Source organism: Vanellus vanellus (genome assembly GCF_965231255.1).
Source record: "Vanellus vanellus genome assembly, chromosome: 2".
Classification (NCBI taxonomy): Eukaryota; Metazoa; Chordata; class Aves; order Charadriiformes; family Charadriidae; genus Vanellus; species Vanellus vanellus.
In genome coordinates, this window is record NC_138906.1 from 45,457,086 (window position 1) to 45,469,804 (window position 12,719).

Genomic DNA, 12,719 nt, shown 5'->3' on the forward strand with positions numbered 1-12,719 from the left:
TGAAGAAATCAGCATTTTATGAAAGGTAAAAATACATCCAGACATATGTAATTTCTGTACTTCCGGCTGCCAGGAGAAGCATTCTCTTTTTTTTTTTTTTTTTTTTTTCCTGTCAGTTAACTCCGGGTTTCTTATCCGCGCCTTTGCTTGTTGCCGACTTAATATCCTTTGGCGCCTGCCTTCCAACGTATTTGGCTGTCTGGTTTACAGTTGGTCTGTTCCCATTTAATTTATTTCATTACTAAATTTCCCGTTGAAGAGATCCGTGCTGCTCACCTGTCTTGTGAACCTCCCCCCAGGTTAGCGACGCCGGTTCGCGGGTACGCCGGGACTCGGCTCGCTCTCTGGATTCCCGCGAGCGGGTCTGGCTGGGGCTTGATAATGAGCCTCCAATAGGAGGAGAAAAAGTTGTGAAGTTTGCTCGCTGTTGCTCACTGGGATCGAACAGCTTGTCTTTTCTTTTGAGGAACATTTATACTTAACACTCGGTAGGCAAACTGCTATTTCAGTTTGCAAGTGGATTCGGTTATTCAAATGCACAGGCCAGAAAATGAAGGGGATTCTATTTAAACAGTGTGCTCCCGAGTCACAGATGATCTTTTTGATGTCTGTATTTTGCAAATGGAAATTTTCCATTTTCCAGCGCTAGCATTTGTTCAGAGGCTGTGTGCTATCTAAATCTGCTTTTGTGGCTGTTCATTTGCATTTTTGCTATGCTATATTGCCTCCTGTCTTCTCCCCTTGGCCCCCCACTCTTTTATATTAAATTCCTGGTTTTGCTGCCTCCACTCTATCTTGCATCTCTGAAGGCTCAGTCACGCGAGGTGCTGAGCACTTGGAACTAACGGCAGGGATTGCTCAGCACCTCATCAGGATTACAGGTGAAAAGGGAAATCCAAACCATCTGCATATTTAAGACTTAAGCTAGGAGAGAGCAGGAGGAAGGTGGAACTGTTACCCACTTAGGCAACAGTCCGGCTTCTGCCGCAGCTCCCGACCTTTTCCTAGTCGTGAGAACAGCTGGTGCTGCTGGTCAGTGTGTGTGATGGGGGGCGATTGTGGAAATCTTGCGTCAAAATTTTATGGCACAATGTCAAATACTCACAGTAGTCAGGTGAGATAGCCAAAATGGTCCTTCCTGGTCTTAAAATAATGGCCACAGCAAACCTTGCACGTTCAGATAGATTTCTTGGTCAGAATGCGTGGTTTTCTACTTCCTTAGTATTTCTTTTTTTATTACACCCTGTACACATAGGTTCTTTCTTCCCCCAAATCTGGTTACATCCACTTCTACAAGCAAAACACTTAGCAAGAAAAACTGCGTTAATATCCTGAGGGAAAAGTGAGAAGGTGGGGAGAGAGGCACAACAACTTAATTCTGGCAGTTGAAAGAACAATCTGAAAGTTGTCAGGCTCAAAAATATCACGTACCGTCAAGTAATCACTATTCACTTCTGCAGATACCAACCCTTAAACAGTCTATTTCACCCTCGGGGAAAGTGGGGAGAGGGAGGAGAAAAAAGAGTGCAAGTAAGAGTATCACTGGAGTATCACACACTACCATGAGAGGCTGTGTGCTTAGTGCTGAGCAGCAATATAAACCCAGCGTAAGGCTGGGAGCCGGGAATTGCAGGCTTCTCCTCCCCTTCCTATCTTTCTTCTTCATTCACCTCTGCTCTGAGCTCCTGAGGAACCACGCAGTCCTGGCCAGCTTGGACTTCAGTCAGAGTTGAAAGCACTCAATAGCTTATCCAGCCTGGCCTTTCTTCTGAATGTGTTTTGGCGGACTTGGAAGCAGGGGTGGTGGTGGTGCTCCACAGCGGTTCTCGGGATGGGCAACTGCATGCGCTTAATGCCTGTACGGCGCTCTGGGAACAGAGCACTAGTTTGGCAAAAGTTTTTCTCCTGAAACACGGGGCAAATACTTGGGGAAGAGCGGCACCTCGTTCCTACCATGTGGCACAGGACAGGTACCTAAATGCCAATAATTAATAATTATTCATGCCTGGTGATGAAAGCACAGTGTATCTGTTGCACGCACACGGATCTATAGGCAGTATTTTGAGCACGTGTATGGCTCCCCGCACTGCCCGTTTCCTTCAGCTGCTTTCTTCTGCTCGTGAACTAACTGGCTATGGGGCAGTTATAGGAATCCATAACAAAACCCTCCACTTACGAGAAGAGCAAACTGCCAGAGTAAAGCGTGATATTTCCATGTTCCTGTCATGTGCAAGCACGTGCCCACAAACCAAAACACAGCTGGCAAATCTAATTTTAGCTCTACCAGCCTTGAGAAGTGTCCCTTTAAAGAAATTCTTTTTATAATTCTTTTTTTTCTTCCTTTTTTTTTTCTGAAGCAATTTTGTTGATAATACAGCAGCTGACAATCCTGCTGCAATACTACCGATGATTTAAATAAAAGCAGAAAGAAACTGCTGCCCCACATTCCCCCCCCCCCCCCCCCGAATTTATAAATAGGCAAAGGCACTGTAGAAAGGCCCAGGAATTTGATGACGTGTTAAAGGAATAAGTAATTAAAAAAAAAAAAAAAAAAGAGGGAGAAATGCAGGGATTTGTGTACGAGGAAACATTTTGTTATCCACGCACTTTCTCACTGGTGATTTATCGTCCTGTGGCAAGACGTACCCCTTCCTTCTCGCCTTTCGGAGGAGAAAAATTTTGGGAGGGCTGTGCTGACACGGGTCCCCCCGAGGCCGGGGATGCGCGGCAGGTGCGGGGGGCTCCCGGCCGGCTGCGGGGGGCCACTCCTGGCCCTCACCTGGGCCCGGGGGCAGCGGGGCATGCTGCTGCGGCCGGGGGAAAAGGCGGGGGGGGGATGTTTTCGGGGGGAGGAGAACGGAGCCGCGGGTAACTTTTGTGTCACCGTGGTATTTTCACACGCCTGGCTGAAGGCACCCGTGAGTCAGGCCGGGCGAGTTTTCCTCTTTACCCTCTTCCTCCATTTTGTTCCAACTTTAAATAAACCAAGTCTTATATAAGCGGTGTAACAAAGTATGTATTTAACGTGCCTGGCCGCCGGGTCGCCTCTCCGGCAAGTGACGGATGACGGTAACGGAGTACTTTTCTGAGGAGGCCTGAGGGGGGGTGGAGAGGGGGGGGAGGACAACGACTTCCCTACTCGGAGACCGGGCTCCGTGCCCTTCCCCTGCCTGTTCCGTAAGGAAAAAAAAAAAAAAAGAAAATTAAATAAAACATGCGTTGTAGGGCTTCTCCCCACCCCCCGCTCCCCCCGGTCTTAGGATTTCCCGAGTCCCACGGCCGCTTTTCGGCGGGGCGGAGCGGGGCGGGGGCCGCGGCGGCGGCGGTGGTGGCGGCGGCGGCGGCGGCGGGGCCGGGGCCGGGGCCGGGCGAGGGCGCGGAGGCGGCGGCGGGGCCTGCGCCGTCCTCCCGGGGGAGCGGCGCGCCGAGGTCCCTCCCACCGGCGGCGCGGCGCGGAGGGGGTTTGAATGAAAGACAGGACGAGCCCTGAGCACCATGTCACTCCGTGAGGGAGGCAGTGGCAACTAGGCTGGGGAAGGCTCTTCCCTCCCCTCCCCCCCCCCTTTTTTTCCTTTTCTTTTTTTTTTTTTTCATTTAATTCTCCCTTTTTTTTTTTCGTTTTTTTTTTTTTTTTTTTTTCTTCTTCTTCTCCCTGTTGTTGGAAGGGGGGTGGGTGGAGAGCGAGAGGGGAGGGCTCGACAGCGGGGCGAGCCGAGGAGAGGACGGAGGAGAGCGAGCTGAGCTGAGCGGGGCGGCTCTGCTCTGCTCTGCTCTGCGGAGGTTTGGAGTTGCACTGTCTTCCCGGCTCCTCTGGCAGGACGTTTCCCTCCTTCCCTCTCTCCTTCTTTCCCTCCCTCTCTCCCTTTTTCCCTCCCTCCTTCCCTTCCTCCCTCCCTCCCGAGCCGGGCAGCGGGCACCGCCGGAGGCACGCTGCTGCCAGCGGGGGAGGCGGGCTGCTCCGCCGCGGGCAGCCGGGCAGGGGGCTTCCACCCACCCAGCCCCACGCACACGAGCAACCCCCCACACCCTATATATATATATATGTGCGTGCGGGCGCGTTTTTGGCTGCGCTGGAAGTAGCGCACGGTAGACGGCGAGGAAGTCTCGGCAGCCGCCTCCTCCTCCTCCTCCTCCTTCTTCTCCTCCTCCTCCTCCTCCTCCTCCTCCTCCGTCGCCCGCGCTGTCAGGAATAGCGGCGTGAGAGGAAGAAAGGCCCTGGGGCACTACACCCTGCCAACGAGTTCGCTGCACCAGCCAGAAGGACTCCAGCTACATGGGCAAACGCCTGGACCAGCAGCCAATGTACCCCCAGTACACCTACTACTACCCCCACTATCTCCAAACCAAGGTAGGGGGCGGCGGGGCCGGGCGCTTTGGCGGGCGATGGAGCGATGGAGCGAGCGGAGCCGCGCAAACCGCGGCTCGCCTCCGCTTTTCCTTCTTTTCCTTCCCCCCCCCCCCTCTTTTTTTACACCCCCCCCCCCCCCCCCCGCTTCCTCGGGTTCGGTGTCGCGCAGAGCCGAGCTGGTCGGCAGAAAGCAGGCGTGAGAGAGGCAGGGAGGTTACTGCCCGCCCTCCCCTTCGTTTCTTTCTTTATTTTTATTATTATTATTATCTTTTTTTTTTTTTTTTTTTTTTTTTTTCTCTCCAAGGGCTTCTGGCGTCGGCTAATTCCTTTTATTGTTTGGGGAGCCCGGTGCGGTTAACGCTATCGTACCGCCGGGCAGGTAGCGTGTTTATGATGGCATAGGGTAAAGATTGCTCTGGACAGCATCAGGCACGAAACCCCTGTTCTGGTGGCTCTTGCAGCGATCTTTACAGTTTATTTGGAGCTTAAAAGCATTTTGCTGTTGGAAAAAGCTGTCTGTGGCAACTGAAACTTTTAATCAGCTGAGGAGGAGATGCTGCGAAGCTCGGAGGAGAGCTCGGAGCTAACCCACTGTAAATCTGGTGGAGTTTGTTTCAGTGCGTTGCACTGCTTTTAATATTTCATTAAATATTGAGGATGATACCGCCGTACTCTGTTGCATTTAAAAGGTCTAGAAATAGAGGGTAGCTACTTTCGGAGAGTGTATCCAAGCACGGACTCTTCCTTTTTCTTTCTTCTTTTCTCAATAATTTTGAAAATGCCAGCAGACTGGAAAGCAGGCCTGCACCTCCTAAAGAGGCTGAGGGAAGTCGGTGCTACCTGGCCATGAGTTAGTTAATTAAAGCTTTATTTTTCTAATGCCATTGTATAATAGTCTGCTCTCTGAAAAGATTTCCTGTGTGACCAAGGGACAGTAACAAAAGAAATCCCTAAAACGAAAGTTTGCAAACCCTGTTAGAACACTGTATTAAAAAAAATAAATAAAAAATTGAGAACTATTCTGAAGTGTGACCTCGCAGCCACTGATTAACAGTTTCAGTTAATAAACTAACGTCCTTTATGGAGGGAAAAAAAATAGGCAGGGCGCACACACGTGCATATGGCACTGCATACACATATACACATGGTGTTTCTGTGGCAAATTTAACACATGGGACATTTGACGTGTGTGTCTGTGTGTGGTGAATGCCACGGGGGAGGCTGACTTCTCCAGACTTTTGGGTAGAAGCACGTTGATCTGGCTGCCGTTCTGAAAGGATAAGTTATATTTCCTTGGTAATAAAATTACTTTCCCGTTAATGTTTATAGCCTGACTACTGCATTATATAAATTAACTAATTGTCAAAACTGCGATTCAGGCTGGTTGGGGTTGTGATGACACCAGAACCGCTCAATAGGATTACAGCCTTGTAATTCATGGCAGGGTTACCTCTCGCTCTTTCGCTCTGCTGTTTCTTTCACTATGCTGCGCAGATTTTTTTTTTTTAATAAAATTTAGACTTTTTAAATTTTGTATTTTGAAGTGATTTTTATATTTTTTAGTTTGTCTTTTTTTTTTTTCCCCCTCCTTCCTTTCAAGGTCGATCCAAATTGCATTTTACCTTTGTGACCGTTTAGTGTGTATTGTTGCTGTTGCAGCAGTAGCCCGTCACTAGCTTGACTGCAATATTGCCTATAGCTTTAACTGTTTGGGGGATTGGGGGACGCAGACTGATGCTATTCCTCAAAACCTGGCAAGCCAAGGACATGAAACAATTGATGGTGTTTTTTGAAAGAACAATAGCCTCGAGTATTGGAGGAGAAATATTGGACATTCCATGCCTTTTACTCACGTAGCTTACATTTTGCCAGTCTTTTTTTTTTTCCCTTTTTTGCTCATTTTCTTTAACTTTGTAAAATAAGCTTTTTTGAGGAAATTAACCTTGTATTTGAGCTTAAAATAGTAACAATAGCTTTTCCGTACCATGGCTTTTTTTAACCCGATGCTTTAAAAAATAAATTAAATGCACTTTTACAGCCAGTATATAAAATTGTCAACCCCGTGAAAAGTCATGTGCGTCTGTCTTTGCACACATGCGCTATTACTGTAAGGACAGGTAACATTTCAAATTGGTGATACGTTTTATATGGCATTAATTTTTCTTTTTTTCCTTGCTCCACGGTTAAGTGCATACATAAAACCTAAATAATAAACACATATACATACGCATATGTATACACACGTGCACAAGTATTTCTCTTCTATAGACCTTAGGAGTTTAGAACAGTGCAGACAGGCAGCATCTGGATTTTGTTACCTTAAAGCTAGCCGTCAGCTTCTGGGACATTTTAAAGCAGTTAGAACCATTGTATGTCTAAAGCTAATAGTCAGGTAATCAAATAACGTTGTGGTGGAGAGCTGTATCTTTTATCCTGCCTATTGGAGCAACACATATTAATAAACCCCCATATGATTCCAGCTGTCCTGTGAACTCCAGCTTTTTATTTTCCAAGAACTGCTCTTTGTACTGAGCCTGGTAGGATTCAGCTCTACAGAAAGAATGTGTTTTTATGCTCATAGTCATGCATGCTGGGGGCGGGGGGGTGTGTGTGCATTCATTTGTAATTAAGAAAGAAATTCTGGGCTTTCTTATGGCATTTGTGAAACGCAGAGTGGCAGCACGTTCAACGGGCAAAGTTTGGAAATTCGTGTTCCCCAGAGCGTTTGGGTGAAGCGCTGCTTTTGCTTCGCTTGTTTGGTGAAGTTGTCTCGGTTCTTCTTTGAGAAGTCCCGCGTTAACTGTGCATCACGTCCTTCTCCCGGGGCAGCACGGAGCTGCGCAAGATCTCGGTCTACGCTCTGTGTTTGTGTCTTCTAACATAGCTAGCGCGCTGTTGTGCAGAAATGGTGTAAATGAATAGCTATATGGGTAATGGGATTATAAATAGAAAAAATGGGTTCCATATGTTTGTCTGATTGCTTTAAGTTTTTAGTGTTTCGTGGCCTTTTGTGGAACATGAAGCACGCACTCATTATTCAGTTTACTTCTGCTCCTTCATTATCAGATGCCACCACTGAAGCTAAAACTTTAATTGCAGGTTTAGATAAACCCATTGTCATCTGAAAATGAAAAGTGTGTGTGGGGGAAGGTAAATTCTTAAGAGGCAATTCCGAGGAATTTAATATGTCTCTTAAGGACAAGCACTGAGTTTGAGGAAAGACATAACCTTATTTTTCTCACTTTGGCGTGATGCTAACAACTGCAGTTTGAAAGTTTGGAACTTCTTTAGGCAGATCCTGAGAGCAGAGTCCAGTTGTCCTAGGTTTTTTTTTTTTTTTTTTTCAGAATAAACATTTTTTGTTGCTGTTGTTAGTGAAGGATAATCTTGTGTTCTTGCTGCAAAGAATATTGCACGGGGGTGGTTGAGCTCATGTATATCTGATTAGAATATGTAGTAGTTTTTTATTTTATTCCGAGATGTTAAGTGCATTTCCTTAGTTGCATCCTTGCTGATGACGTGACTACTCAAACAACTGGTTTACAGGAGTATGTTGTAAATTTTCACATATGAAATAATAATGACGCCAAATCTTACATTGCAGCCTGAATTTATTTCTTTAGTTTCTTGCTTGCTAAAGTGAATTCCTTTCTCTTTGCTGTCGTGCGCAGTGGGAAACAAAACTGAGCGCCATGAAATACCATGTAATGATATGAAAAAGGGGGAAAAAATATTAACCAAATTATTTGATTATATTTGAAAGTCTCTTTAGTTTAGTAGACTCTGTTTTGTTTTTGTCCTCTCTAGCTTATGATTAGACCTAGAGCAGAGGTGAGCTCTCTCTGCAGACAGCCCGCTGACAAAAACCTGAATCCCTTGGGTAGAGAGGAGGAGGTGCCACAGTTAGTTACTTGCTGACAGGAATTGTCTGGTTTGCGATCGCTATCCCTGCATTTGGGGTGAAAATATGCCCGTTTAGCACCTACTTCCGTGCGGTTTGCTTTCATGCGTTCTCCAGATATTTCCTACCTATTAGTCATGGTTTGGGTTTGGTAGTTTAACATGGTGTTGACCCTGCTACCCAGCCAGAAGGCTGAAATACCCCCAAACGGAGAGGCAGCGTTTACCCACAATACCTCTTCATGTCTGTATGCCTGATGCACACGTGAACACATGCAAAAGGAAGAAGTGTGATTTCCCAACACCTACATAAATAAAATCCTGTCTCTATGGATGGGAAAAGCGTGCAGGCTGGCCCACAGGCAAGAGTGGCTTAATGAGCATGTCCGTGAAGTGACAGATACGTGCCCCAGCTGAGGAAAAAACAATTGGGAAATTCAAACAGGTGTACTCAGAAGGATTTAAGCTCAATGAAGTCGTTTTATGGGTACACATTTGGGTGTGTCTGTATGTTTTGGGTTTGTGTGTGGGTTTTTTGGGGTTTTGGTTTTTTTTTTTTTTGCTATTTTTAGGGCATCCTTTGGCACGAAGGAATTGGAGACCTCTTTCAGTTGCGTGCCACGAGCACACCTCCCTCCTCGCTCCATCATCCTCTTTTTAGAGAGCGTATTTTTGGAATTGGCGCAAAGCTCTTGCCTCTCTTCACCTTGTACCTACCAATCCCATGCTCTTTTGTCACTCACGTTTCTGTTTAGCGAGTTTACCGCATTCCCCACTTTTGGCCATCTGGCCATACAGAAGGCCTTGAAGAAAGCGTTCCAGATACGGAGATGCCTGACAGGGCTTCTCTGGCTGGTAGTGTTCAGATTGTGTTTGGTGCCTGGTGTGAAGCAGGGGTCAGGTGTAAGGAGTAATTCATCAACCACACACTGATTTCAGGCTGCATTTCCAACCATCTGCAGCTTGGATTGCTGCCAGAGCTCAAAAGTCTAGCTGGAGCCCATGTGATCGTGCCAAAGTAAAGGCAAACACTTGCAAATAGAGAAATGCATTTCTAGGAATGAAGTTCATTCGCGCTTAGCCCCTGTTCGATTCAGGCCGTCGCAGCCTGTTTTAAACGCCTCCGAGAGCTGCCCGAAAGAAATACTAATTCGTTTAAATGCCGTTTAAAAATATTTAAGCTTGGCTGTTATTTTGACAGTAATATTAATATCTAACTCCAGTATTTTGCCAGTTGCTTTAAACAATAAGGAAGATAAAAGTTATGTTCCTCTGAAAAATGCAGAAATATATGAACTCGTTTGTTTTCCATTTCTGTATGCCATTTATCCTTACGTGCCTGGATAAAAATACTTTTGCTGCTGTAAGGGATACCATGATATATATTAAAATCATGTCGAATCTCTTAGTTTATCTTCCTTTCATGTGTTATCTCAATGCAAGTATGTTTAAATTAAAAAGCAAACAAACAACAAAACCCAACCATAACTGTGGGAAAGAAAAGTTAATTTTTTTACCCTCAAACATTTGTGTTATTGCTGTATGCTAATTTTGCATAACAAAAGATGGAAGTTACAAGCATTTGCCAGATTAGGCTGTAGATGTAGATCTTGCTGTGGCAAATGCTGTGTGTTAATAGTTATAATTTATAATGCCTTATACAAGGTGCATCTTCAAAAGTAAAGTACAATGCTTCAGAGCTGGACTGGTTGGTTTTTTTTGGGGGGGAGGCCTTTCAAAGCAAGCCTGATGGTTTATTCACACTTTAATTCAAGTATCTTGGTAAAAATCGTCAGACTGTCAGTTCTTAAATTTCCAAGTATTAAAAACCAGATAAGAAAAGATGTGTTCCAAGGAGGATGCTTGAGTTCATTTCAGGTCTTGCTGTAAGTAGCCTGGATAGTGTTCCCTTTGCATATAATTGCAAGCAGGGTTTTTTAATTACTTTTTTTTTTTTTTTTTTTTTTGGTGTGGGGGAAGTGGGTTTGCCACTATCTATATTCCAGGCAGGGACTTTGAGTTCACTTGCAAACAAGCCTGTTCCGGAGTGTCCAGGAAGAGAAGCAGATTTTTTAAAAAAATGAGTGGGCTGTTTTTATTATTTTTTTTTCTGTTTTGTTTTTCTTGAAGAAAAGTCTTTTAATGTTAGAAATTTTATGTAGAGGAAAATGGTTGATGTGTCTCCAGAACTTGCTTCCAGTGCTGCATTAAAATTGTGTTTTGTAACAGTCTCATCAGCTACAGCTGTATGTGATTAAATAGTGTAATATCAAAAGCATGTGTGAATAAGAGCTTTTATGATATAGTTGTTCCATACCAAAGACTGCAGATGGGCAGAGAAGGGAGACGGAGAACAGTGATTTACTCAGATATTGTCACAGCCTATACTGTGAGTGTTTGTGTAGTGATGTTTCGCAATTGCTTTCCCACTTGTATGGGCAAGATTGAGTGATGCGGGGAAGTTTAGAAGTAAACACTTTTACACAGACAGCTACTCTAAATGTGCAGGGTATCAGCCTGAGAATGGTGTCTACTGAAGCAGAATGGCATACCAATATTTTAAGTGGCTGATTAACAATAATATTATTGAATAGAAGTTATAGGGAGAGGGATCTGTTCTGCTTTCCTTGAAAAATAATGAAAGAGCTTCAGTCATCTTCAGTAAGGCAGAATCAGGTCCACAAAGCACATGCTGTTCTCCGTGGCAAAACCAGGACAGCTGAACAATATGCAGGTTTAAAAAAAAAAAAAAATACAGATTACAAAAGAAACAAGAACTGTCTGTTAAAATGATTCTACATTGTACAAGTGGGTGAGGAGATACTTCATCTGATATTTAACAGCATTTTGGGGTTTTCTCTGTCTATAATTTCTATTTAACATTTATTCTGATTTATAATTTTAGAGAATGAGCAGCAAAAACCAGATGCTCTGTATTTCTGTCTGTCTCTTTCTCTGCCACAATTTATATGTAGTGGAAGCCTAATTGCCATAGGAGATGTTTCGCATGGAGCCCAGTGCCTGTAACGAAGATTAGCAATTTCTGCGAAAGAGTAAGCGTGGTTAATCCGCAAAAAGTCAAGGATGGAGCCGAGAGCTAGTTTTGCTTTTATTTATATAGTTCTTAAGATAAAAATACTGTGTAGCCTCTGAAATTTGAAACAAGTCAGTTTTCTGTGTGGGTCCGTTCTGAGGATACAGTGTTTCCAAATGGAGAAGTGAAGCAAAGGTTGCTCCTCCTGTCTGTAGTTACAGATTGGAGGCTCCTGTTGAATTCCTCAGCCGGACTGTTATCTTGAATTTGTTGGTTTACCGCTAAGTCTAATCTCTTCTCCTAGAAGTTTTTATTGGCTGAAAGACTTTTCAGGCCCGACACTATCAAATAAGAGAAAGAGGTTATTTTTCTTACTTTTGGATGCAAAGCTAGTTTACGGTTTTTTGTTTTCCTTTTCTTTCTTCACATCTTCCTTGTTTGTTTCTGTGCTTGCTTGCTTGCAACCATGGTGGGAATAAATTTGCTCTCTGCTTATTTGTTGTAAAGTCAACTTCAGTATCAAATGTGGTCATTTATTTAAAAAGTAAATATTTACACTTTAAGTGTTTCATTTGTGGTAAATTTATGCAGACGAAATTGTTTGGATAGATATTCTGTAAGGGTTTCTCTGTTAATTGTATGGACTTAATTCAGATGCAAATGAATGAAATAATCCACCGGACTTATACAGATCATAGTAGAAGCCCAAAGATGCATGATTGCATGTTTACCATGTAAAGCTCTCTGACGTTTTGTTCCTCGTTGGTGTCTCCATGCTTTATGGATGGTACCGTGTGGTTGATGATGATTTATGGGCTGTCATGTAGTGGAAGTGATGTCACTCCTGTGTGATTCAAATTTATTCAAGAAGAAGTGTTGTTAAACAGATCTGTATCTCCCTCCCATGTTTGATATAAATCAAACAGCAGTTTGCTCTTGTTCTGTGAGTTTGCATTAATAGGCCGAATGCTGAATCTGAGCTTAAATACTCCGTGGCAGAGTGGTGGCGAAGAGCTGTAGAGTCTTACGGGTGGGCCGGCATGATGTTGTTTTATTTAACTGATTGCTCATTTGGCTTCTGTCCCGCTCCCTTCCCCACCCCCTTTCCCAGCCCTTCCTCTGCCCAGCTATATTTAGAGACCAGCCGGGCTGAGCCATTCCAAGTTCAGTATCGACGCTGCGCGGGAGCCTGACCTTTCCGCGTGCGGCCTCGCGCCGACGGGAGGCGGCGGGGCTGGATCAACCATCGAGTCTCGTTCGATTTGCCTGCGAGAAACTCCCCGGTTCTTTGAAAACAACGTGCGATATGATCTAGTTGCCTTCCTGGGTGAGAAGCTGGCAACCTTCGCTCCCTGGGTTGCCGGAGGGCGAGAGGCAGCTTGAAGATGCGGTAGATAGGGCAGAGGGGGTGGTTTGGACGCGCGGTGCCAGAGCTGG

General features: G+C 44.9%; 1 protein-coding gene across 2 annotated transcripts in view; it reads left to right on the forward strand.

The window, feature by feature from the left end:
• Nucleotides 1-4,181: 4,181 nt before the first annotated feature.
• The window catches only part of RBMS3 (RNA binding motif single stranded interacting protein 3), a gene marked incomplete at its 3' end in the record, with an annotated part of 459,009 nt that continues 450,471 nt past the window's right edge, over nucleotides 4,182-12,719 (forward strand). For both annotated transcript variants that reach the window (XM_082479353.1, XM_082479354.1), the window contains exon 1: nucleotides 4,182-4,348. In XM_082479353.1, the coding sequence (XP_082335479.1) occupies nucleotides 4,274-4,348 (75 nt within the window). In that variant the 5' untranslated portion in view covers nucleotides 4,182-4,273. The remainder of the gene's footprint in view (nucleotides 4,349-12,719) is intronic.